The sequence below is a fragment of the Oncorhynchus mykiss genome, chromosome 7 (genome assembly GCF_013265735.2).
Source record: "Oncorhynchus mykiss isolate Arlee chromosome 7, USDA_OmykA_1.1, whole genome shotgun sequence".
Lineage (NCBI taxonomy): Eukaryota > Metazoa > Chordata > Actinopteri > Salmoniformes > Salmonidae > Oncorhynchus > Oncorhynchus mykiss.
In genome coordinates, this window is record NC_048571.1 from 45,110,493 (window position 1) to 45,137,109 (window position 26,617).

At 42.0% G+C, this 26,617-nt stretch overlaps 1 protein-coding gene across 4 annotated transcripts in view; it reads right to left on the reverse strand.

Annotated features, from left to right (window-relative positions):
- LOC110527866 (contactin-4) overlaps positions 1 to 26,617 on the reverse strand; it is an 85,887-nt gene that overhangs the window by 24,973 nt on the left and 34,297 nt on the right. For 2 of the 4 annotated variants that reach the window (XM_036983334.1, XM_036983333.1), the window contains 4 exons: positions 5,764 to 5,908; positions 3,766 to 3,892; positions 3,443 to 3,612; positions 2,177 to 2,272 (listed from right to left, as the gene is read on the reverse strand). In XM_036983334.1, coding sequence (XP_036839229.1) covers positions 2,177 to 2,272; positions 3,443 to 3,612; positions 3,766 to 3,892; positions 5,764 to 5,824 — 454 coding nt within the window. In that variant the 5' untranslated portion in view covers positions 5,825 to 5,908. Of the gene's footprint in view, positions 1 to 2,176; positions 2,273 to 3,442; positions 3,613 to 3,765; positions 4,982 to 5,763; positions 5,909 to 10,187; positions 10,320 to 26,617 lie in introns of those variants that run through there. The other 2 variants (XM_021609443.2, XM_021609442.2) reach the window with 2 other exon arrangements.

Here is a 26,617-nt window from a genome sequence, read left to right on the forward strand (position 1 = left end):
CTTGTGCCAATGACATTACAAAATCTGCCAGTGTGGCGAAACTAAGGATAAACAAGAGATCAGGTTAGACTCTTGTACCTGTACTGTAGCTATAAAAAGGATGGAGACATGCAGTAGTTGCATCTTGTACTATCTATTAACATTGCACTTAGACAGTGTAATAAGACTTTGCCATTTCCAATGGCAGATATGTGCAGGGGGCAGTTCACAAAACAGTCGCACTAGCAGACGGTGGCACATCCGTGGCAGTCATGGCATTCTAGTCTGTGCCCACTGTTGCCCATCGACATACTCAACAGCAGTATTTCAAACAGTTTATCATTTAATAACGCGTCATTCAATCATGTTATGTTTTTTGTTGTTGTTGTTTTAGCTCGACAGCTTAACATGGCTGAACCTTGCTCTTTTCACGTCTCCAAGCATTTCAGAGAGCAAGCAGGGATCTGGATACGCTATTGAATTCCATTTTCAGTTAGAGGAGATAGCAGCCTCCTCCCACACGTACTACGGGTCAGTGCCACCGGCTTATGCCGATCACACAGACAGTGGAGAAAATTCTAAGTTCAAAAACATTATCGTAATCTAGGCTGGGTCCTTTTTGTCCTGACAGCCTTTAGACTCGGCGGCCCTTTAATGAGAGAGAGAGGGAGTGAAAGAGAGACAGAGAGAGAAGAGAGATGGACAGAGCGAGAGAGAGAGAGAGGGGGGGGGGGGGGTTGGAGCAGCGGGATCTGGAGACATCAATGTCAAATTAAGAGCTTCTTAAGAGACAGGGAGGGTAGGGTGGGCTGGGGTATTAGAACCCCTCTGATCAAGGAACACATTACATCCTGCAGTCAGTCTTTTGACTGGGCAGACAGTAAAGATCCTATTGCTTCCTTCAGGGAAACAGTGAATTAAAACGATCATAGTGAAAGTCAGGGCAGAGTGACAGACCTTTCATGATTAGAGAGTATTATGGAGTGGTTCTGCTTAAGGGTTGTGGTCTCACAGCAACAGAGGACTCGCAGAATTGAACACTGAACACAGACCATTTCAGAACACCTACTACTGATGGCTCAAAGTTGCTTGAAATAACATTGATATGGCTCTGCATTTCTGTATCAGCAATAACTTGCACTAAATTGGTTTGACATTACTACAAGTTATGACAGAAAACAAACATGTTTGCTTGGATCTAAAATCCACAGCGTTGTTCTCCAATTCAAAAATGTGTGCCTTCCCTCTGAAATCCACCTGGAGACAGCAGCATTGAGAAACACAATCCCATCAAATGTCTGGAAGAAAAACTAGAAAATATAAAATGAAGAGATGAAGGCATTTTGGGGAAAAGGAAGACAGATTGCAAAAAAAGGTGCGGTTTGAATCCCTCGTGGCCATTGATTCAGTTGGAAACAGAGAGTGGAGAAATGCTGGTACGCTGGCGTGAAATTGTGGTAGTGGCGCGGAATGGCTTCAGGAGTGCGGGGCACTTTGAGGGTCTGCTAATCAGCAGCACACAGACACGGAACAGACTCGCAGCTGTGCCACGGGATAAACGCCCCCCCCCCCCCCCCCCAGCACTGGAAGGAAGTGGAGCGCCGGAGGCTTACAAATGATAGCACGGTAGCGGGTCACACTGGGAAAGAGTGAGCTTGAGGCCATGAAGTGTGAGGGTATGAACTGGGGATGTAACGGCATTTGGAGTTTGGGGAGAGTTCAGGTAGATGAGGGATCCTGCTCCAGTCCAGTAGGACTGATCATAAAAGCCAATCCCACGGGAGAGGAAGAGAGAGAAAGTAGGATATGAAAGACTAGAAGTGAGAAGAAATAGTAGATATGAGATTAGAGACATGCAGCAGTGTTGGGGAAAGAAAGTGGGTGTGATTGTGAGGGGGCGTAAGATAGCTGGGGCGTGTGTGAAAGTGAAGCAGCATAGAATCAGTAAGGGTTGAGGATACAAAGCGTTATACACTCTCAGGAAAAAAAAGGGTTCCAAAATGGTTCTTCAGCTGTCCCCATAGGAGCACCCTTTTGGGTTCCATGTAGAACCCTCCGCGGAAAGAGTTCTACATGGAACCCAAAAAGGCTCTACCTGGAACCAAAAAGGGTTCTTCAAAGGGTTCTCCTATGGGGATAGCCGAAGAACCCTTTAAGGTTCTAGATAGCACCTTTTTTTGTTGTAAGAGTGTGGTACCTCCATTATGGGGTGGAGGGCCACAGAGCAGCACCACAGCCTGGCCTTCTCTCACTGACACTGTGTTCCTGGACTTTCTGCTGAAGTTCTGCAGATCTGTGGGGAGGCAAAGACAAAGTGGCTCTGATTACTTTCAGACGTCTATAGTTGAACCTCCCCTAAATTGCAGTGAGATTCTGGAGAGGGCATTTTCATTTTGAAGACCATGTTCCTCTCTATGCACATTGCTTGTACCTCATTTGCTTTACTTCCCTGCTAATACCACCAGTGACATGTGTGAACAGGGAGAGACATAAATACCTCTCTCTAAACCGGGGTTTTACGGATCACTTTCACTTTTCATTAAATGCTGCTGCATTACGAGGAAAAATAGACAGCTCCAGGGACCCCAAACCTTTGGAAATATCATTCAAATCCCAAGAGGGGGGCAGGCAAATATCAACAATAACAAAGTCTCATCTCATCCGAAGGCTTATCACCATTTAAATGAACATATCAAGTATGAGCACCCTTCCTGCATGAATAATACAAACCCCTACCCCCTGAGATTGGTTATAACTTCCCTAACGTAATGTGGGATTGGTTTGGTTTTGTTTAATTAGCTGGAGCCTGTCAGTAGACCTGCATTGTAAAAAGAAACAACATTGACATATGAACACCCTACCAGGTCTACCAAGGCATATCACTTAGGTGGACCATTCCAACTGGGTTCGTCTTGGCACTATCTCCAGAGATGTAAATACATGTGTTGATGGATTCATGGGAGAACTTTAGTCTGGAATGATGTTTATCTTTTCGCTGGCTACAGAGGGAGTGAATTTCACAGTGCATTTGAGTGAGAAGAAGAAGAGGTAAACGTGCCCATCTGTTGTTGAAAGCGCTCCAGATGATGTGATTTAGTCAGGGTGTAACATTAAGCCAGAGTTTAAAACCATTCGAAGATTCCGACTTACACTAATCACTAATGGAGCTGCAGGCTTAGTGCATGTCAACACGGCAATTACCCCAAAGTAACAGCTCTTCTCAAATTAAAACATGCTTCCGGAGTGAGAAGAAAACCCCTTTTGGGGTTCCTAACCTGAATGATTTGCTTGTGCTGTACTTAATCGTGCGTTAAATCGTGGAAAATCACATCTTCACTTGATGTGTCATGACTAGAGAAACAGACTGTCTCTCGAAGACGTGTCTCTAAAAAACACTAAATGTCTGAAATGGCAGTGTTTTGTTGTTCCTTCGTATTGCAGATAGGAGTCCAAATCTACTCACATGCAAACTGAACCTTGGCCTCCCTGCTGACGATGGTCCCAAAGACATTGGTAGCAATACACTGGTAAACGCCCCCGTGATGTGTTGCATGGGGGTGATTGATCAACAGGTTTCCTTCAACCAGGTTGTAGTTCAAATCCATGTCAATATATCTCCCATCAACCTTCCATCTGTAGAGCCGCACACACAAACACAAATGATTATTCCTCACGATCAGACAGTACAAACCAACATGGCCACAGGACAAAATAGTATTCTAAATGAAAATACTGACACGGGGAAAGGTATGAAAAGCTAAAGAGTTTTAAAGGACAGGCACCTACTTATAATGCGGGACTGGGTTCCCCTTTGCTTTACAATTGATGAACACCTTGTTGTCCTCAGACCTCAGGGGGAAAACGCTGTCACTTGGTTCTTGAGTGAAGACAGGTCCATGGCGTGCGTTTCTCTCTGAGTGAAAAGAGCTCCGCCGCTTTAGATTTACCTTGCTACCGACAACTATGCCTGAACGGCGAAAGCCAATCACTGAGGACAAATCATACATTGTGTGAACCTATACCCAACTATGTACCCAACCTGTTTTACTATACACACAGTAGTCTTAGGCTACAAGGACAGCCTCGCCACAGTGTTGACATGAGAGAGAACCAATACGACACTGACAATGAACTGATCCCATTCTCTACACCCTGTAGCTCTGCACGCATACTCGGACGCCGCAATTTACAGTGCACACGGACAAGTCATACAGGAAGTCCAGGGACATCTTCCACAGTATTCTCCTTCTTTCCATTTGAATTCCAACCAACGTGCAGTCTGTTGGCACACCCATGACACGGACGACAGCTCAGTCAAGTCTGCTGTTTTGGTAAGCTGCTGCCAACTTACCAATACACCAGAGTAATTACCCCATGTTACAGTAATTGACTCCACTGAAATGCAGCTATCGTTCCCTTAATGCGTAACCCCCCCCCCCCCCCCCACCGTCAGAACTAATCGTCTTCTCTGTTCCGACACACAGTAGGCTACAGGATCCTGTCGGTGGCTCTCCACAGCTACAGTCCAGGTTCTAATGTCCCCTTTGGAAATCAACAGTCTTTCATATGAACGATATGAGATTCTTTTTTTTATATATATATATTTTTTTACAGGTACCTAACCTTGAAGACTAGGACAAAGAGAAGTACTCCCTCCCGCATCATCATCATGCTAATGAGAGTGTGGGGGAGAAGCTTTGCCTGAGGTGAGGACCTCCTTTCCTTTCTCAGCCTCCAAGGGAGGTGCTTCATATCTCTGTCCTTTAAAGGAAATAAATGAATGAACCTTTTATAGCTGGTCTATTCAACCTGGGAAATGCTTGTGCTTCGTGTAATTTGGAGCGATCTCACCCTGGCTAGCAGTCACCCTCCAACTTGTCATCAAACTACACATGCACACTGAATATCAATTATATATGTATTTATGTAAATGTGAGCTCAATGATGAGGAAAATACATCAACCTGCACCAAGTAGAAGTCTTTGACATCTCCACATTCTGTTCCCCCCCCCCCCCCCCCCCCTCTCGTCATTGTCGTTTTTCTTTTCCAGGCTGCCTTGATCTGTACGTGTCCCTGAGAAAAGTGCTGACTGAAGATAAAATGCTAACTCAATGGAGATGGCAGCATAGATAACACAATAGCCACCTACTCCATACACTGTGTACATTTAAATACATTTGTCTGATGGCTTGTAAATATCCGGGCTTGACTTCCATTTAAATCTGTCAGCCAGGCGTGTCAACGTTAAATCCCTCTCCATTCTGTAGATAGTTCATAATACCCAGACATAACGTGTGGGAGATACACTGCTATATTGACACTCCAGATCTCTGTCTCTCGAAGGTCACTCCAGTGTACGGAAACAGAATTCAGGTTAGTAATTGGGACCTTGCAGGTGTTTGTTGAGTGGTATGGCTAAGAAGCTAAGGAAGTGTTATTGCCATGGAGATGAGCATAAAGCGAGACATACGACATGAAGAATGAGAAATACAAAATAGATTAGCATCATGGAAACCATTGTGTTGTGAGTTAATCACAAACCCTACGTCTTTCACTCCAAGTTTGGTCAAGTTTGACACATGATCCTTTGTGGTGGTATAGATCAAATGACGAGTGATGTCATACCGAAGGAAACCCCCTAACAGCATGCATCTTGGGTGAGAACAGCGTGATACTCTTTGAAGAGATAAGGAAATGATAAAACAGATAGAGGGGTGTATCGCTTGCAGAGGGGTGTATGCAGATCAGGTGTGGTATCAAAGGCAACGTGGGGGACATCTTACCAGCAAGGCAGTCCGTGAGTGACAGAAGGATTAACAGTTCCCATGGCAACAACATTTTCATTTTCCAAGGTCAAAGGCTTTCTTTCTTCCCATCCAATTGCCAGTGAGAGGGGAAAATTTCCTGTGTAAACTCTGCTCCTTGTAGCTGCGGAAAGGAGAAAAGACAAAATGGGCAATGTGACAACAATCCTTTTGCAATAGGCTATACACTGAGCCTGTTGAAAAATGGAGCTGGAATTGAGGAAAATCAGTCAACCATGAATAATGAATTCATCAAAATAAGCAGGGTCAAGATCCCGTGCCTGAGGGACAAGCTAGTAGCTGATCTACAGGAGCTGATATTTGGTGTGTACATTCTGCTGCTACAATATCTCCCAGGAGCACAAGTCAAGGGAGCGAGAAAAAAGATTCAAGGCTTACAGCAGCAACAGATGAGTAGCTCAACCGCCCTGCCAAAGGCCCTGTTTAGATTTCGCCGAAACTACTGGTTCAATACGTTTACACTGTGGAAAATAACGTGATACATACACAGATCTGCATGCATTTCTCTCTCCTCACAGCAGTGAAAAGGATGTGCCGGGGAGACGTCCGATGTGACTCTTGAAGGGCAGGGAATATGACAGCGCGGTGAGACATTTCCATTTAACCGGGCCTCTATTGAGAGAGCCAGAGAGAGCAATCCATCTCGAGGCAAGGCATGCAATCCACTTCGAAACACAGAGCAGACACAGACGATATCCTCTATGAAGCATCAGAGAGAACTATTATTGCTGTGAAGAGCAAAGAATTGCTGCTATACACATTCACAGGCTTTGATCAGCAGCTCCAGACAGAGAGGGTTAGGTATCAATAACATTAGCTCGTTATGATGTGCTGGGATTGGTAAATAAATACCTAGGCTATTACACAGGCCCGAATGGGAGACATTTGAATAGGTGCAAAACATCTCCGATATAAATTGAGACGGGAACACAGTTTTCCTAGCTTGTGATCATCTTCCGCGTGAACAGAATTCCATACACGGATAGGAAAGTAAAGTAAAAAGCTAAAAGGGAAGATAAATAATAATAATTCCCTCTGACACGAGGTGTTAAAACCATTACCTTTGTAAGTTACACAATGTGCCCAGCATGAAAAGCTCAGCATGAACTCCTACTGTACATAGGTAATGCAGGCTACTTCTTGACTCAGGTACTGCCCCTCCAGCTGTGGAGTTGAGCTAATGCCCACGTTGTACAGTTACACAATGTTCTTCCAGATGACTTTCTAACGTGAAGAACCAGATCATTTACGTTCGACGGCGACACTATTTCGCCAAACTTTTTTACATCCTTTTCTTTTCCCTCTTTGCAATCAGTGCAAGTCTCATTTCCTGTGGTGAGAAATAGCCATGTTGGAAACTTAATAGAAGAAAAGGGGGAAGAGTAGTAATCAGGAAAGATAAAAAGGGCTTAGATCTCAGTAGGGATGAGAAGAGATTCAATTAGATTCATTATCTTCTTTATCTTCTACTTTTTTTTAACCTGCTGCCTTTTTTCCCCTAGTCATTCTGCCCACAGCTTTTGCCCTGAATCGCAATCAACTACGGAGGAATAAGTCAGTAACAGGAAATTTGGCTGATGCCTTCCCTTATGGATGATGTATCTGTCTGACGTAGGGGAAAACTGACGCTGAAACAGTACCCATATAACAATAGACAGACCCCCCCCCCCCCTATCCATTGCAATACCATTTGTCTGAAATACCACCAGTCTGTAATACCATCAATCTACAGTCCTTGGTAGGGGTGTACAGTATGTACCATTTTGGTTATATTAAGTTTGTGTGCAATTTTCAACTCTCTGAATCCTTTTGGGAATATTTGCCAGCCAACTACCCAAAACGGCTATTTGCAATCAATAAATTATACATGCCAGCTACTGAGCTGAGTCATTCACAATCAATGTGATCTAAATTCAGGCAAGCTTGCCAAAAAAAATCAGAGCACACAATCCTCTGGCAGAGTGTGCGGGGCAAAGAAAAATAGACAGTAGAGATGTACATTGACCAAGAGGGGACATTCTTTCTTTTGGTCCAAGTAGATCCTACTGTAACGATGTAGAATCAGGGCTTTGAATACCGATCCCCAATCATCATATTCTGGCCAATCCAAATCATTCCATTTTCCAACTCCAAGAACTGCTGCTGCATGCTGTAGGGATCATCCTGGCACTCTTATCCACCCAGACAGGTGCTACACATTGTTCATGGCTGAGTTGATGTCAACTCAAACATACCGTAGAGCACCAAACTTGAATATGAATTGTGTAGTAGAGGAGTGGAATTAATCAAGCCATACCTGTGGCGACTAGGATCACTGAGGAGTTATCGCTATTTATGGGTACTTAGAGGATCGGGAGGGCAGGGGAACCATTGCAGTCCATTGCCGAGGTTGTCTAACAAGGCCCTGAAGCCTAAAGTCATTAGTGTCCCTGCTCTGCCAGATGATCGATGCTAATTTATGTTTGGTCTAGTCAGCTGTCCAGTTTCACTTTCAAGCTGATCAACTTTCTTTTGTCTCCTCGCTGTAGCACGTCCTCTCCCCCTGGCGCTCAAAGTCAAACTCATGGAGCTGTTTGCCTTTGCCCCATGGATGGAAGCTATGATTATGCTCAGCGTCAAGATGCAGAGCCTAGATTCCCGGAAGTGTACGGTACGACTGAGAGAGATGGCACTGTTCCTCTGTCAGATAGCACTGCTCTGTTTTTAACGATGCATACGTCCTGGGCATCCTTGGGGAGGATGTGTTTCTTGGTCACAGTCCAGAAATTTAAAGTAGTTGCTCATGATCCCCATGATTAATTTATATACCAGAGAAAAATACAATGGTAATAATTCTTGTGCCCAGCGGACGGTGGTCGCAGGTGTTGGAAACACCAAGTGGGATGAATCCGAGCTAATGGTGCCTGCAAGGGAAAATATCTGTCAGGGATTAATCCCTGATAACACTGTGGTTTAGATCACGTGCCTCTTCTCCCTCAATGGCCTCCCGAGATTAAGATAGCTAGCTGGAGAGAAATGATTCAATGAGGTATGGGTATCGACACGGCTGCATTCTGGTCTGACGCATTGGCTGGTTTAATGTTCATTACTGATGAGCAGCATCCCACAGTGGGATATGTAAACTAGGTGGAACTGAGAGAGAGGATGCAGTTGAACTCTGTTGAACAGAGTTCCACTTCATTAGTTCCTGAGTAATTGGCTATAACACGTGACCATGGAAAATTAACATCAGCGGCCTAGCCAGAGGTAATTAAGGCATGTTTTTGGAGCTTACCCCTGTAAATAAGACTAGTACACAAAATCCCACACTCGTGGTTTCAAAGGCCTCATTTTGTTAGGGTTAATCATGGCATAGAGTGCTTGGACCAGGCTGGACTACACACTTTCTCTGTGAAAGTTGCAACGCCAAGGAGGGGAGGGGAAGGGTGCACTCAAGAGATACAATGTTGCAATGGACAGACCTTAATTATTGCTATGAAATATTATACCGGAGGTACAGAATGAATTAAGTCTTGTCCATCCCCTTCCATTTATGGCCTTATCACATCAAAGCTCGCCTCTCCAAAACACTCCTGTAATCTCCTTGATCTCAGATTACTGTCAACCCGTTTCCATTCATGGGGGAGCTGGAGCTAGGCAAACACTATGGCGGCTGGATGTCAATCAGCATTTACTGGCTAAGGGCTAAACATGTTGCTAGCTAGATGAGAGGAAGAGTAACATTGACGAGTACCATCCTGTTATTTCCTGTCTTGCTCTTCAACATTCACGCCAACCCTAAAGTGACTTCACAGAGTCAACAGGCAACAAAGAGTGAAGGACGAAGATACAGTAGCTCAAATTAACCCACAGATGAATCTTTACACTCATACGAATGGCTGTTGTCCTTGAGGGGAAGAGAGCTTTTTTCAGTCAAAGTGTTACAAGGGGAAGGAAGTGGTAAGATAATGGTTATCTGGAGGGCAGTCATGCACAGAATTGAAAGTAACCCATTCATTCTAGTCCTTACAGCTTGAAATCTGTGATAAGACGATACTGTAAGTGCCGTCCCCAATAATGTAGCTAACACTGATCAGCACCAGGGACAGCTGCAGATACTGTATGTTGAATATTCACAGCCCACTATTGCTGAATGTAATGTGGGCGTAAAGACATGAATACGCACAAATTCACACGCACACATGCACACACGCGCACACACACACACACGCACACGCGCGCACACACACACGCACACACACACAACATAGAAAAATGGGATTACAGTAGCAACAGCAACAGCTCTTGTACCTTAAATAACACCCACAGTCGCAGTCTTTTACAGTATGAAATAAATCACCAGCTCCACTGACAACCATGTTTCCCACTGATTGAGTACTCACAGAGTAACTGGAGAGAGCCCTCTACTTCCCCAGGAGCTGAGACACAATCAGCCCCTTCCTTTGGTCTGCTAAGAGAGAGAGAGAGAGAGAGAGCTCAGAGACCGTGTGAGCTGAATCTGAAGCCGGACAGGAGCCACTGAAATGGTGGGAGCTCGGGAAGCTCTGTGCCTTGCTGCTGCTATCGGTCTGTAACACAGTGTGTATCCCTGATCACAGGGAACATTTCTTTGTGCCCTGCCCCTTCATGGCGCCGCACAATTATGGCACCACTGATGCCAGCAATCCACCACGGCAGGATTCAAGGATTGTCCTTGAATTCCTGAAGAAAAGAGTGTCTGGATGTGAAATAGTGATACAAACGTGAAAAACAACACTGCAAGTTTAATCCATCTGATCGACCCCAGATCATAATTTGTTTGACAGAGTTTGTGTATTAACAGAGCCGAAAATCAATAAGATAAATATTGCCCTTTTAACTTTTCTACTATGTTGTGTAGTGGTAAAATTCTATAAAGATATTTTGTACAAGTGGTAGCTACTTCATAGGGTATCACTATTTCTAAGAGGCATTGGTGTGATACACAAACACACGCGCGCCCGCACACACACACACACACACACACACACACACACACACACACACACACACACACACACACCAATCACAATGACCTGAATTCCTGTGCTAGCACCACAGAAGCCATTTACTCATTGTAATTTGGTTTCCAGCATGGCAGACACCAGCAGAGCTATCACAAAAAGACAGATTGTTTCTGCAGGTGGATAGAGCTTCGCTTGCAGTGGCCTTAATAAAAAGCACTCTGCATACATACTCTACAGTGCAACATCTGAAAAAGGGCATTTATTATCCCAAAATAAGCAAACAATTTCACAACAGTCTTAAAGAGGAGCATTGAGCAAGTTGCTGTGAAATGCCTGAAACACGCAAAAGGTGATACAACTGGTGAGAATTCATGTGAACCAAATTAGTGTATGTGTATGTTTGCTAGGCAATTTGACATTCAGCGAAAAAACCCAAGACTCTACAATAATAAGAAAAGATTACTTAACACAAACCTTGTGTCATTCTGATGAATGTTTGTTGTTTGTTGTTCATTTTTTGTATTGTTTATTTCTCTTCTGTTTATTATCTATTTCACTTGCTTTGGCCCCTTGAATTGAATAGAGAGAGAGAGAGAGAGAGAGAGAGAGAGAGACAGGCAGAGAGACAGACAGAGACAGAGAGAGAAAGGAGATAGAGACAGACAGAGAGAGAGAAAGGAGATAGAGACAGACAGACACAGAGAGAGAGAAAGGAGATAGAGATAGAGATAGAGACAGACAGAGAGACAGACAGAGACAGACAGAGAGATTGAGATAGAGACAGACAGAGAGAGAGAAAGGAGATAGAGACAGACAGACACAGAGAGAGAGAAAGAAGATAGAGATAGAGACAGACAGAGAGACAGACAGAGAGATTGAGATAGAGACAGACAGAGACAGAGAGAGAGAAAGGAGATAGAGACAGACAGAGACAGAGAGAGGAGAGAGAGAAAGCATGTCAGAAATCAGCTCAATGTAATTGAAGAATCCATAGACTCTAACCACTTCTGGAAAACACTAAACAAACAACAATATGAAGAATTATCTATCCAAAATGGAGATGTATGGGTAAACCACTTCTCCAATCTTTTTGACTCTATAACAAAGAATAAAGAGCAAAAACATATACATGATCAAATACAAATCTTAGAATCAACTATTATTCTCCAATTACATTGAATGAGTTACAGGACAAAATAAAAACCCTCCAACCCAAAAAGTCCTGTGGTGTTGATGGTATCCTTAATGAAATGATCAAATATACAGACAACAAATTCCAATTGGCTATACTAAAACTCTATAACATCTTCCTTAGCTCATCATCCCCAATATTTGGAACCAAGGACTGATCACCCCAATCCACAAAAGTGGAGACAAATTTGACCCCAATAACTACCGTGGAATATGCGTCAACATTAACCTTGGGAAAATCCTCTCCACTATCATTAACAGCAGACTCGTACATTTCCTCAATGAAAACAATGTACTGAGCAAATGTCAAATTGGCTTTTTACCAAATTACCGTACAACAGACCATGTATTCACCCTACACACCCTAATTGACAACCAAACAAACCAAAACAAAGGCAAAGTCTTCTCATGCTTTGTTGATTTCAGACCTGGGCCCTGACAGTAAATCTCAGTAAGACCAAAATAATGGTGTTCCAAAAAAGGTCCAGTCGCCAGGACCACAAATACAAATTCCATCTAGACACCGTTGCCTTAGAGCACACAAAATACTATACATACCCTTGGCCTAAACATCAGCGCCACAGGTAACTTCCAAAAAGCTGTGAACGATCTCAGAGACAAGGCAAGAAGGGCATTCTATGCCATCAAAAGGAGCATAAAATTCAACATACCAATTATGATCTGGCAAAAAATACTTGAATCAGTCATAGAGCCCATTGCCCTTTATGGTTGTGAGGTCTGGGGTCCGGACACCAACCAAGATTTCACAAAATGGGACAAACACCAAATTGAGACTCAGCATGCAGAATTCTGCAAAAACATCCTCCGTGTACAACGTAGAACACCAAATAATGCATGCAGAGCAGAATTAGGCCGATACCCACTAATTATCAAAATCCAGAAAAGAGCCGTTAAATTCTACAACCACCTAAAAGGAAGCGATTCCCAAACCTTCCATAACAAAGCCATCACCTACAGAGAGATGAACCTGGAGAAGCAAGCTGGTCCTGGGGCTCTGTTCACAAACACAAACACACCCCACAGAGCCCCAGGACAGCAGCACAATTAGACCCAACCAAATGATGAGAAAAAAAAAGAGAATTACTTGACACATTGGAAATAATTAACAAAAAAACAGAGCAAACTAGAATGCTATTTGGCCCTAAACAGAGAGTACACAGTGGCAGAATACCTGACCACTGTGACTGACCCAAACTTAAGGAAAGCTTTGACTATGTACAGACTCAGTGAGCATAGCTTTGCTATTGAGAAAGGCCGCCATAGGCAGACATGGCCCTCAAGAGAAGACAGGCTATGTGCTCACTGCCCACAAAATGAGGTGGAAAGTGAGCTGCACTTCCTAACCTCCTGCCCAATATATGACGATATTAGAGAGACATATTTCCCTCAGATTACACAGATCCACAAAGAATTCGAAAACAAATCCAATTTTGATAAACTCCCATATCTACTGGGTGATATTCCACAGTGTGCTATCACAGCAGCAAGATGTGTGACCTGTTGCCACAAGAAAAGGGCAACCAGTGAAGAACAAACACCATTGTAAATACAACCCATATTTATGCTTATTTATTTTCCCTTGTGTACCCTTAACCATTTGTACATCATTGCAACACTGTAAATATACGTAATATGACATTTGTAATGTCTTTATTGTTTTGAAACTTCTGTTTGTGTAATGTTTACTGTTAATATTTATTGTTTATTTCACTTTTGTATATTATCTACCTCACTTGCTTTGGCAATGTTAACACATGTTTCCCATGCCAATAAAGCCCCTTGAATTGAATTGAATTGAATTGAAAGGAGATAGAGACAAACGGAGAGAGAGAAAGGAGATAGAGACTGACACAGACAGAGAGAGGAGAGAGAGAGAGAGAGAGAGAGAGAGGAGATAAAGAGGAGACAGTGAGAGAGAGAGAGAGAGAGAGATGGGAGACAGTGAGAGAGAGAGAGAGAGAGAGAGAGAGAGAGAGAGAGAGAGAGAGAGAGAGAGAGAGAGAGAGGAGAGACAGTGAGAGAGAGAAGAGACCGAGAGTGGGAGCGAGAGAAAGGAGAGCGAGAGAGACAGAGAGAAAGTAGAGAGAGACAGAGACAGAGACAGAGTCAGACAGACAGACAGACAGACAGACAGAGTCTAAGACCTAGTTTACAGCCCTGCATTATATTTCTATTATGAAAAAAACCAATAAATTTAAGCAGCAGCAGTGATATTCAAGATCTCATTTTACTGGAATGGCTGTATCTCAAAAGGAGCGTAATGAGGAGGGGAACAAGGCAAGGCAATTCTTTATTAAATTAACATGATTTACCATAACGTGGGGCTGCTGATTACTATGCATAATCCTGCCTGTGACTGGTGGATATTTAATCCACCTTACATCAATGTCCTCTCTCTAGTTCCAGTAGGGAATGGATATGGTATGCTGTTCCCAGTTGGGTGCTATATAAAAGCACCCATAACAAGTCCCATCTATATTCCTTCCCTGTTGAGTTAAGAGGACGAGTGTTAGAGTATGGTGTTATGCTGCTCTGGACTAATATAAATGACTTTATATTTTAAGGGGTGACAGGTAATCAGGTTCATGCCATTGTTTCCAGTGAGTTGCTTTCGACATGCTATTTTTCACAGCTTGTTTTTTTTGTTGTAGCCTACTGTATCTTACTCAGTAACAAGTAGGTTGATAATGAGCACACATACGCCTATGTTATGCACAGTGAAAAGTTTCAAGGAGAATATGATTGCTTAGATTGAATTTTTAACGTGTAGTCTAGACACAGTAATTATCAACTATATAAAAGGGAAATGTCAAAGACCTTGGTGAAATGTTGCTGGTCTTATGAACAGCTCTGGTTTTACACTATGTTAATAATGTGAAATGGTGCTGGTCTTTATGAACAGCGCTGATTTTACACTATGTTATTAATGGTGCTGCTCTTTATGAACAGCGCTGGTTTTACACTATGTTAATAATGTGAAATGGTGCTGCTCTTTATGAACAGCGCTGGTTTTACACTATGTTAATAATGTGAAATGGTGCTGCTCTTTATGAACAGCGCTGGTTTTACACTATGTTAATAATGTGAAATGGTGCTGGTCTTTATGAACAGCGCTGGTTTTACACTATGTTAATAATGTGAAATGGTGCTGCTCTTTATGAACAGCGCTGGTTTTACACTATGTTAATAATGTGAAATGGTGCTGGTCTTTATGAACAGCGCTGGTTTTACACTATGTTAATAATGTGAAATGGTGCTGCTCTTTATGAACAGCGCTGGTTTTACACTATGTTAATAATGTGAAATGGTGCTGGCCTTTATGAACAGCGCTGATATTACACTATGTTAATAATGTGAAATGGTGCTGGTCTTTATGAACAGCGCTGGTTTTACACTATGTTAATAATGTGAAATGGTGCTGGCCTTTATGAACAGCGCTGATATTACACTATGTTAATAATGTGAAATGGTGCTGGTCTTTATGAACAGCGCTGGTTTTACACTATGTTAACAATGTGAAATGGTGCTGGTCTTTATGAACAGCGCTGGTTTTACACTATGTTAACAATGTGAAATGGTGCTGGTCCTTATGAACAGCACTGATTTTACACCGTTAATAATGTGAAATGGTGCTGGTCTTTATGAACAGTGCTGGTTTTACACTATGTTAATAATGTGAAATGGTGCTGGTCATTATGAACAGCGCTGGTTTTACACTATGTTAATAATGTGAAATGGTGCTGGTCATTATGAACAGCGCTGGTTTTACACTATGTTAATAATGTGAAATGGTGCTGCTCTTTATGAACAGCGCTGGTTTTACACTATGTTAATAATGTGAAATGGTGCTGCTCTTTATGAACAGCGCTGGTTTTACACTATGTTAATAATGTGAAATGGTGCTGCTCTTTATGAACAGCGCTGGTTTTACACTATGTTAATAATGTGAAATGGTGCTGCTCTTTATGAACAGCGCTGGTTTTACACTATGTTAATAATGTGAAATGGTGCTGGTCTTTATGAACAGCGCTGGTTTTACACTATGTTAATAATGTGAAATGGTGCTGGTCTTTATGAACAGCGCTGATTTTACACTATGCTAATAATGTGAAATGGTGCTGGTGTTTATGAACAGCGCTGGTTTTACACTGTTAATAATGTGAAATGGTGCTGCTCTTTATGAACAGCGCTGGTTTTACACTATGTTAATAATGTGAAATGGTGCTGGTCTTTATGAACAGCGCTGGTTTTACACTATGTTAATCATGTGAAATGGTGCTGGTCTTTATGAACAGCGCTGGTTTTACACTATGTTAATCATGTGAAATGGTCACAGAAGCAGATTCTACAATAGCGAACCAGACAAATACACTCAGACATTCATCGTATTGTATTCTTTATCAAAAAATCCTCATCCTGAGTACAGAGTTGTTCCTATTTATTCCATAATCCTCAGCCATAGTATCTGTGTTAACATTTGAATCTTTCTCACCATACATTTAAAATTGCTCTAGTTCCACAACTTCCTTACATGCTCAGCAGCCTTTTGGCAACGCCACTAAGTGCCCGAAGCAAGAGAGTCACATTACTGCAGCCCCGGAGATTATGAATGATAGGGAAACTCTTTTTACATTCATTACAGGACCTCCCATGAATAATTCATTGAATCAAATTACAGGCCCCAGAAATATTCAACTGTGTTGTATCAGGCCTTTCCTCTCCAATTGATCACTTCTTATACAAGTGATGTATTTGCCGACAAGGGAGCTGCAGCCCCATTCACCAGCTAGCCAGATAGGAAATAACTGTTACTGTAGGGCGAAGGGACATTAGGAGCAATTCCAAACTGATATAAAAAGGTGAGATCAAGAGAAATCTAACAGCAATGCTTATCTACGTCGTTGGAACCCTTTCATTCGTACTGTCAGACAAAATGTACGTTTCTGTAAATACTACTTTGCCCCGAGTCAAATATTACGTCCCTTTGAAAATAGATGCTGAGAAAAAGTGAGAAAAAATAAACTTCAATTTACAACTGCTCATACTGTAACACACGCATCATCACCGTGTATAATATCGCCAGGACTGCTCCGGGTTCTGTCAACACAGCCTGGTTGTGCGTCCCACTGGGGAATTGTAGCTGTCATTCACCTGAATAATGTGGGAGACAGCAGTGGTATTTCGGAGAAAGAAGAAGGAGTCCATCATATCTGCTAGGTCACAGAGTGAGTGACTAATTCTGTTAAAGGTTAGGCATGAACTGTGACCGCTTTCCTTGACAGGGGCTCTGACAAAGCACCCACACCCAACAAAACAGGTCAATGCCGCTCCGATTATTCCTCCTACATCCATAAGAATAGGAGAGATGATAAACTAGGTGGTGGGCTCAGAGGTCGGCAGTGAAGGACATCAAACATAAATGCACCTCGAGGGAAAAAAAGCCCAACAATAAAGTTACAATCTAAAAAATTCATGGCCTTTTGTTGCATCTGCTGGATGAATCTGTTCAGAGTTTCCAAAGGGTGCAATCTAGGTAGTAGAGCTCCGAACAGCTTTGCTCAGGAAAAGCGTCCCTCAGTTCACAGTCTTCAGATTACAGCCCCTGTAAAAGCTGCAGATACGATTCCATTGGACTGAAAATGTAAAAAGTATCTGAAACCCCTATCGACCGATCTACTGTACTCACCTCACCATAGAAATAACCTTTGGTAATGCAGAGTTCTTTACATTTTTTACAGATAACATTTTCATAATTTATAGATTTTAATATTGCACATTTTATTGTTATGTCCATGGCTCATATATAAAATGAAAGTGCTGTTTTCATAATCATATAATAATTAAATGTACTTTCAAAGTCAAGATATACCCTTGCTTAAGTGTTAACCAGCGAATTAACCTACTAGCGAATCTTTAAGGCGAGATCAAAAGGGCACGGCTGCACAACAAGATGGAGTCAAAAGGCAATTTCTCAAGGTCAAGAGTTGAGTGATTAAAGCTAGGTTTGGAAAAAAGATCACACAGATTGAAGTCCAAGAGTTGATGAGAAGGGGGGGGGGGGGGGGGGGGGGGAATTCCTCCAACTCCTCAAGCGTGAAATAATAATGCAGATCATTTAAAGTGGTCTTCCTACAAATGGGTTAGGTCGTTGAAATCATTAGCATTTGAGCAAGTAATACAGCTGCTAAATACTGCATGTCATTTTTCAATATTTTTCTTCCTCAGGGGTAGTCTACTTGTTCCAGTGAAACCATGGCTGCGCCATTGCCTGCTGCCGATGCACCCTAAACTCTCTGCAACCCCAATTTCAGAGGTCTCAATTAGGCTGTGTTTCAGTCTCCTTCAACTAGAGACCTCTAGTAACACACAGCCCCAGAGACATAAAGCCCATTAACACTAGTTCTCCAATTCCATTTGGAATCTAGCTCAGCCAAGAGAGGATTTTTTCTGACTTACCACCATGTATTTTAACCTCCTGCCTGACACTACCATACACACATCAAATAAGGGTGATAGAGTGCTAAGCAGGAGTGTGATTTAATCAAATTGTGTTAGTGGAGGTGTTTTGAAACCTATTTTTGAGATGCGAAACTTTATCAATTTGATGTTGTTCACACCATTGCCGTAATGATTCAAAATACAGCCTTGCAGTATAGGAAGTGGGAGTTCTTAAATTATTTATGTTCCACCAGATATTAAGTTAAGTTTTTCACAATTCCTGACATTTAATCCTAGTAAGAATTCCTGTCTTAGGTCAGTTAGGATCACCACTTTATTTTAAGAATGTAAAATGTCAGAATAATAGTAGAGAGAATGATTTATTTCAGCTTTTATTTCTTTCATCACATTCCCAGTGGGTCAGAAGTTTACATACACTAGTGGTCAATTAGTATTTGGTAGCATTGTCTTTACATTGTTTAACTTAGGTCAAACATTTCAGGTAGCCTTCCACAAGCTTCCCACAATAAGTTGGGTGAATTTTAAACCATTCCTCCTTACAGAGTTGGTGTAACTGAGTCAGGTTTGTAGGCCTCCTTGCTCGCACACGCTTTTCAGTTCTGCCCCAAAATTTTCTATGGGATTGAGGTCAGGGCTTTGTAATGGCTACTCCAACACCTTGACTTTGTTGTCCTTAAGCCATTTTGCCACATCTTTGGAAGTATGCTTGGGGTCATTGTTCATTTGGAAGACCCATTTGCGACCAAGCTTTAACTGATGCCTTGAAATGTTGCTTCAATATATCCACATAATTTTCCAACCTCATGATGCCATCTATTTTGTGAAGTGCACCAGTCCTTCTTGGAGCAAAGCAACCTCACCCCCGTGCTTCACGCTTGGTATGGTGTTATATGGCTTGCAAGCATCCAAACATAACGATGGCCAAACAGTTCTATTTTTGTTTCATCAGACCAGAGGACATTTCTCCAAAAAGTATGATATTTGTCCCCATGTGCAGTTGCAAACCATAGTCTGGATTCTTTATGGTGGTTTTAGAGCAGTGGCTTTTTCCTTGCTGAGCGGCCTTTCAGGTTGTGTCGATATAGGACTTGTTTTACTGTGGATATAGATACTTTTGTACCTGTTTCCTCCAACATCTTCACAAGGTCCTTTGCTGTTGTTCTGGGATTGATTTGCACTTTTCGCACCAAAGTTCATTCATCTCTAGGAGACAGAACGCATCTCCTTCCTCAGCGGTATGACGGCTGCGTAGTCCCATGGTGTTTATACTTGCGTACTATTGTTTGTACAGATTAACGTGGTACATTCAGGCGTTTGGAAATTGTTCCAAAGGATGAAACAGACTTGTGGAGGTCTACAATTTTTTTCTGAGATCTTGGCTGATTTGTTTTGATTATCCCATAATGTCAAGCAAAGTTGCACTGAGTTTGAAGGTAGGCATTGAAATATATCCACAGGTACACCTCCATTTGACTCAAATGATGTCAATTAGCCAACCAGAAGCTTCTAAAGCCATGACAACATCATCTTCTGGAATTTTCCAAGCTGTTTATAGGCACAGTCAACTTAGTGTATGTAAACTTCTGACCCACTGGAATTGTGATACAGTGAATTATAAGTAAAATAATCTGTCTGTAAACAATTGTTGTTAAAATGAATTGTGTCGTGCACAAAGTAGATGCCCTAGTCGACTTGTCAAAACTATAGTTTGTTTACAATAAATTTGTGGAGTGGTTGAAAAACTAGTTTCAATGACTCCAACCTAAGTGAATGTTAACTTCCGACTTCATCTGTAAAAGCCCATTTCAAAGAGAATGTTACAAACTGGACTATATGTAGTAACTTACTTTGAAGATGGTGATTGGGTCTAAATAGGTGTTTGGTGTTCGGTAGTCTAAAGTCAGTGTCCTTGTCTTTAAACTGCCATTTCCCTAAAGTCAAATTCTTCCCACACACCAACTCATTTTTTCTCAGCCTCAGAAGCATCTGCATTCACCAAATTGTGTGCGTTTATCCTTAGATGTTTTTCTCAGACTTACACATAGGGAATTGTTGATATGTTGTCACATTTTCATTCTACATAACATTTTCTTTAACAAAAAATGTCACCAAAAATGCATTTTTACGTACCTTTCTTTATTATTTTACACATAGAAAGATGAAAAGGGTATTCATTCACAATTTGCTATGCAGACCTCCAGTCCTGGAGTGTCTTAACAAAATGAAACCAAAACACTTAGGCTGACTTCATCCAGTCTCGATAAAAATGAATTTGCATGATATGCAAATATGCGCATATTTAGTGAGATATCACCTCATTCGCATATTTTCAACACAATATTACAGGAAAATAATTATACAAAAAAGACTTCTATTTGTGTCCACATTCAACAGTTAAAAGTTGACTGTGATATGATTAATGGGAAACAATTACTGTATTAGGGTGTGGTGGCCTTAAACCTGCAACAATTTCTCTCAGCTCCATGGCAAAATGTGTAGAAATTAGAAAATGAGCTTTAAAACGGAAACAAATGTATCTCAGCTCCATGTAGAACATGTTAGAATTGCAGGAAATTGACTTAACAATGAATTGGCAGTTTACATGTGCAGTGCACCAATCCACAGCATGTCCTGGATATTGTTATAAACTGCAACAGTGTAAGCTGTTCAAAGCTCAGAAACCACTGAGGAGACAGAATGGATTGTCTCAGTGACTGAGAGTGCGTGCCAGCCCCTCAATGCCCAATGTTTACTGCTCCTCTGGACTCCTGCCCTGAACTCCACTGTTACCCAAATCATCACGGCTTTGCCCTTTATCCTCAAGTCCTGTAACTTTCATCTCCTTGCCATCAATTAAGACATGGTTTACTCTGACTAAGTCCATTTGAAGCCTGCGGCAGTGCATGGTACTTCCGCTGAGCCCTTCACACTGGTGGCCTCGAAATATTCCTCAAGTTGTCACCCCATTAGACAGGCCCGCTCCTAATTGCAGTGACACTATCTTGCATGTACAGGGGGATGGTGTTGCTGCAGTCAGCAGTCCACAAGGCTCATTTGCACTTCTCCCTGTGCTTTAGCACCGTGGAACATAGAATTCCTCTGGAGACACAACTCACATCGTCGTGTCACTTTAATTGATGGCAAACTTGCTGTCGATGATCATTAACAACATGAAGGGCTTCTGACTGAAGGTGTCTCTATTTTAAAAGGGGGACTCACCTCATTTATCATCCAGAAAGCCTGTGCTACTGTATTGGACTAATCTGGATTCCTTCAGTAAATTATGCCATATACAAAGTAGATGTTCCATATGACATAACTAATTACAGGTCCATTTACCACCTCAGAGTCAACACATTTCTGAGGATGGGTCACAAATTGACCACCACAACCTTCAGTACACCTTATTTCTCGTCTGTCTTGTTTGATCATGCCGACAAATTACATCAAGAGCCTCGCTCCTCTGCAGTTCAGCGGGAACATTTATGATGGCAAATAACCTTACATGTCTGACATTTCCTAAGAAAAGGCTGCTTGGATGGGGTAGGGGACTGACAGAACCCTGGGTTGTGTCTGAAATGGCACCCTATTATCTACATAGTGCACTGCTCCGGGCAAAGGTAGTGCAATATATCGGGAATAGGGTGCCATTTTGGACACAGTCCTGGTTAGGTGCCATGACGCTCAGGGCTCCTGGGTTTGACCATGCCACATCACACCTGGCTGGGCTGCTGTTGCCTGGTGACTCAATCACTAGGCCTGAGGATTAGTATGCAAAGCATTCGGGCCTTGAACATGGTGTCTGCGGGCCTGTGACAAACTGTAATGAACCCAGCGGTAGCATATCAACGCTGCAGAAAGCAGCAATGATCACACCAGAACGAACAGTCAGCTGTGACTCAGACCTGAAGTGAAAATGCAGTGCGAGAAAAGGAACTTGGAAGAGTGAGTTCCCTTCTTGCGTTATTGACACAAAACCTCTACTATTTGGTAATATACAATGGGATACTAGTGCACCGTCCTTGCCACTGCATTACTACTATCCTTTTTTTGCTACTGCCAAATCCTTACCACATGCTCGTGTGCTCCGGTTGTGTCGTTGCTGCCAGAGGCACCACACACTGTAAGCCGTTTCTTCAGAGAAAATCTAAGCAAATAGGCAAGCAAGCAAACACTTTGTTGGTAATAGTACTCAATAATAACCATACAGTACACTCTTAGGGGGGGAAAAGGGTACCCTCTCGAACCTAAAAGTGATCTTCGGCTGTCCTCCTAGGAGAAACCTTAGAAGAACCCTTTTGGGTTCCATGTAGAACCCTTTCCACTGAGTTTTTTTTTTTTTACATGGAACCCTTTTGGAACTGTCAAACGTCCATTTATTTAGGAAGCGTTGTAATGTGGTTTCTTGGTCATAATCGGCTGAATCTGGTGGGCCTGTTATAAACAGACTTTATTACCACCAGGCAGCATGACATGTGGAATGTCAATGTACCTTTGATACACGCCTTCAATAAAAGATAATAAAAGTGACAATGAGATGAACTCCATTCATTCTAACAGGGCCAAGGTTTGATACAGGCCAAACAATCGTTCTCGATCCAATTATAGTATGCAAAGCTGGACAGTTCCCCTCTCATAGTCTCAATGATGAATGGCACAGTAGAGAAAATCTTGATACGATCTTCCATTATAATGCTTGTGCTCATACACAGAGCCTATCAAGAGACCTTTTGTGACTATGCCTGATATCATGTGTGTTTGAAAACTAACAAAATCCCTATCAGGGAAAATTAAACTGGGCATGTATATTTTTTAAATACAGCAATTTCCTGTTCTTTGCAAACGTTTAGGGTAATGTACATATATTTTTTTTAAATGAGTGATCTAAATGTTGCTTACTAAGCAAATCTCCAAAAACAATGGCTCTCTGATATTGGATCAAGACCACAGGCATGATTCAAGCACAGACTTTTGACAAAAGTGATGTCCCTTAATGGGAGACAGAATGTTTATGAAACGTTTGAATGTGGCAAGTGAAGTGGTTTCATGACAACGAGGTCATACTGAGGTGTCACATCAGTCGTACAAAGAAACGCAAGGCTGTATCCACTCTAAAATCATATTCTACTTTTACAACTAAGCAGAATGACAGCTGCAAGAAAGAAAGCGAGAGAAAAAGGAAAGAAAGGACAGTGAGTCATTTACATTCATAGCCCAAAAAACGGATAGCAACAAACTCCATATACATTTTTAGAACAGTAGGCATGCAGCTGCACCAATCAGTGGTTTGCCTAGCTTGTCAGAGCCTGCTGAAAAAAAAAAACATGTTTTCACACTAAGGCCAATTAGTTCGGAGGCAGAGCTCATTGGAATGGAACAGCTAAGATGCAGAACATTATCCAAACCGGTTCCTGGTAAAAGGGATGCCAATCAAAAGCATGTCCCACTATGTCTGACAGGAGGAAGTGGAACAAGAACAACGCTCACCACTGAATTTGAGTCAGAAACTCTCTACCGTTGAATAGTAAACCTGTTCACAATGCCAGAATAGCAAATAGATCATTCCCCAAGCCTACAATCACAGGAATATGGAATACATATTCAGGAAAGTAACAATTGCCATGTTTACCACAAATTTGAATCTGTCCTAGACGCCACCTAACAATGAGGTATGTTCGACCTTAGCCTTCAAGTCAGCAAAAAAAACAAAAAAAAATATGGGTGTATTTCTGTCAGGAGAAATTGTACAGAGCCCCTAAACTTCAGAGCGGTACCATGAAAAGCTGTAATAACTACAGATTATCTCACACTGTGAGTTCATTTCAATGTGGCTGAGGTGTTTCAAAAAAAAAAATACATGAGTTCAGCTGACTCACAGCTAAACTGTCAACAGTTTGGTAATCTCGTCTGGGCCATGTCTGACTTTGCTCGAAAACCTGGAGAACACAGCCTTCCTTTTCCATGAATCTAAATCTGACACATAATAGAATAGTGCAGTATTTCAAGGATGGAAGGATGTATCTTTCAAGCACTCGAAGAAGGCTTATTATGTTGTCTAACCCTGCCACCCCCCCCCCCAGCCAGTTTAAAACAACGTACCACAGACAAAGGAAACCCCTTCAGATAGGTCTTTACATATTCACCAGACTAACATCTTAGTCCTCATTCTCCCAGAGATGATTTTGCGTCTCTATTCTAATGTGTGTTTATCTGTAGGAATTGTTTACAAGGCGCCACTTGAATACAAGCAAGGGTAGCTGGGTTCTCCAAAACTCCTTAGCCGCTAGAGTCATACTGGGTAATTGGTTTTGATAGCGTCGAGGGGTCTCGAATGTTCCTTGACCTTTGCTGTGAGGGCGAGGAGTAGCTTGTTTTAACTGGATAGCTTTTAACCCCTCAACATATTTGAACCTCAAACTGTCAGAGGGATTTCTGGACCAAAGTGAAGGAATGATCTGTAGTTAAACAGCTTGAGCCCACAATGAGGATTTTAAATAAATTAAATGCAGACCCACCATAGCCCAGCCACAAACTACTGATATACAGTGAGTGTACAAGACATTAGAAACACCTTCCTAAAATTGAGTGGCATGCCCTTTTGCCCTCAGAACAGCCTCACTTTGTCATGTCCTGGGCTCTACAAGGTGTCGAAAGCATTCCACAGGATGCATGCTGGCCCATGTTGACTCCAATGCTTCCCACACTTGTGTCAGTTGTGCCTGGATGTCCTTTGGATGGTGGACCATTCTTGATAGACACGGGAAACAAAACCCAGCAGCGTTGACACACTCAAACTGGTGCGCATGGCACCTACACCAGGCACCCACTACCATACCCCGTTCAAAGGCACTTAAATATTTTCTCTTGCCCATTCACCCTCTAAATGGCACACATACTGTACACAATACATGTCTCAATTTTCTCAAGGCTTAAAAGTCCTTTCTCCTCCCCTTCATCTACAGTTATTGAAGTGGATGTAACATCAATAGGGGATCATATATTTACCTGGATTCACCTTGTCAGTCTATGTCATGAAAAGAGCAGGTGTCCTTAATGTTTTGTATTTGGATGGCTGCCGTTTCTTCATTAGACCACTGAGAAGTGGAGGACACTTTCATTTTCGAATTCTGAATTTTACTTGCATTCACATACTGTAGATACGGTATATAATAAGTTTGACAAAACAGGTGACTGTTGCATTTTGTAACTACTAATCTACTAGTATATAAACATCACATCACTAAAAAATACAACACATGGGAAAAGGTGGTTTCATTTTACTGACTTGTTTCCTGCTTTGGGTTTATGCTATTGTCATAACACAATGTCAAAACAAACCAAAACAATAGGCTATCTAGATAAAATACACAATCTAAACCCTAATCAAAATCAAGACATTTTTCAGTTTCTTTGCAATTGTATTTTAGTATTCCCTTTTAACTGCGCACTCTGTCAAAATAAAATACATATTTTATTCATTATACAAAGTTGGGAATTTTAGAAATCAAACATGTGCATTCTCTGAGGTCTATGTCTGGGTATAAACTTGCTGAATATTTATACTGGAATAATTGAATGACTATATGAAAATGAATGATTAAAATGTCTGCTCCATAGTCAAGTCAACTCCTTCACTACTTTGAACAAATCTCCAGACCTCGGGAGAATTTAACAGGCTCCTGAGTAAATGGCCGCCACATAAACACCAGCCTCAGGTTTGACTTTTGAGTAGGTTGTGTTCCCTGCGGGGGTGAAAGCTCCACCTCTTAGTTGGGGTCCTACTGCGGCAGCTGCAGTGCTCTAGTTTGTGTGCCCGACTGCAATGAAAGGTTTTTTATTTACCACTTCTATATATTCAATCATCCTGCAGACAACCGCCACTGACACTAAAAATACCCCTGCCCTGAGTTGCCTGCTACTTTGAGCTTTCAGCACAGACCACCATTCCAGAAATCACATTCAGTCAGTTCAATGTTCAATGGCGGCTTGTGGGGGGCAACCGGAGTGCTCTGAACTAGACTGACTTTGTGGACACTAGCTCAGATCTCAGACCACTTTTCTTTTAGTTTAAATCAAACCACAAAGTTTTTCCCAAAGCCCTCTATGATATCTTCCCTCTGCAAGCAGGAGAAGGAAGAGAGCTTCGGGAAACCTTT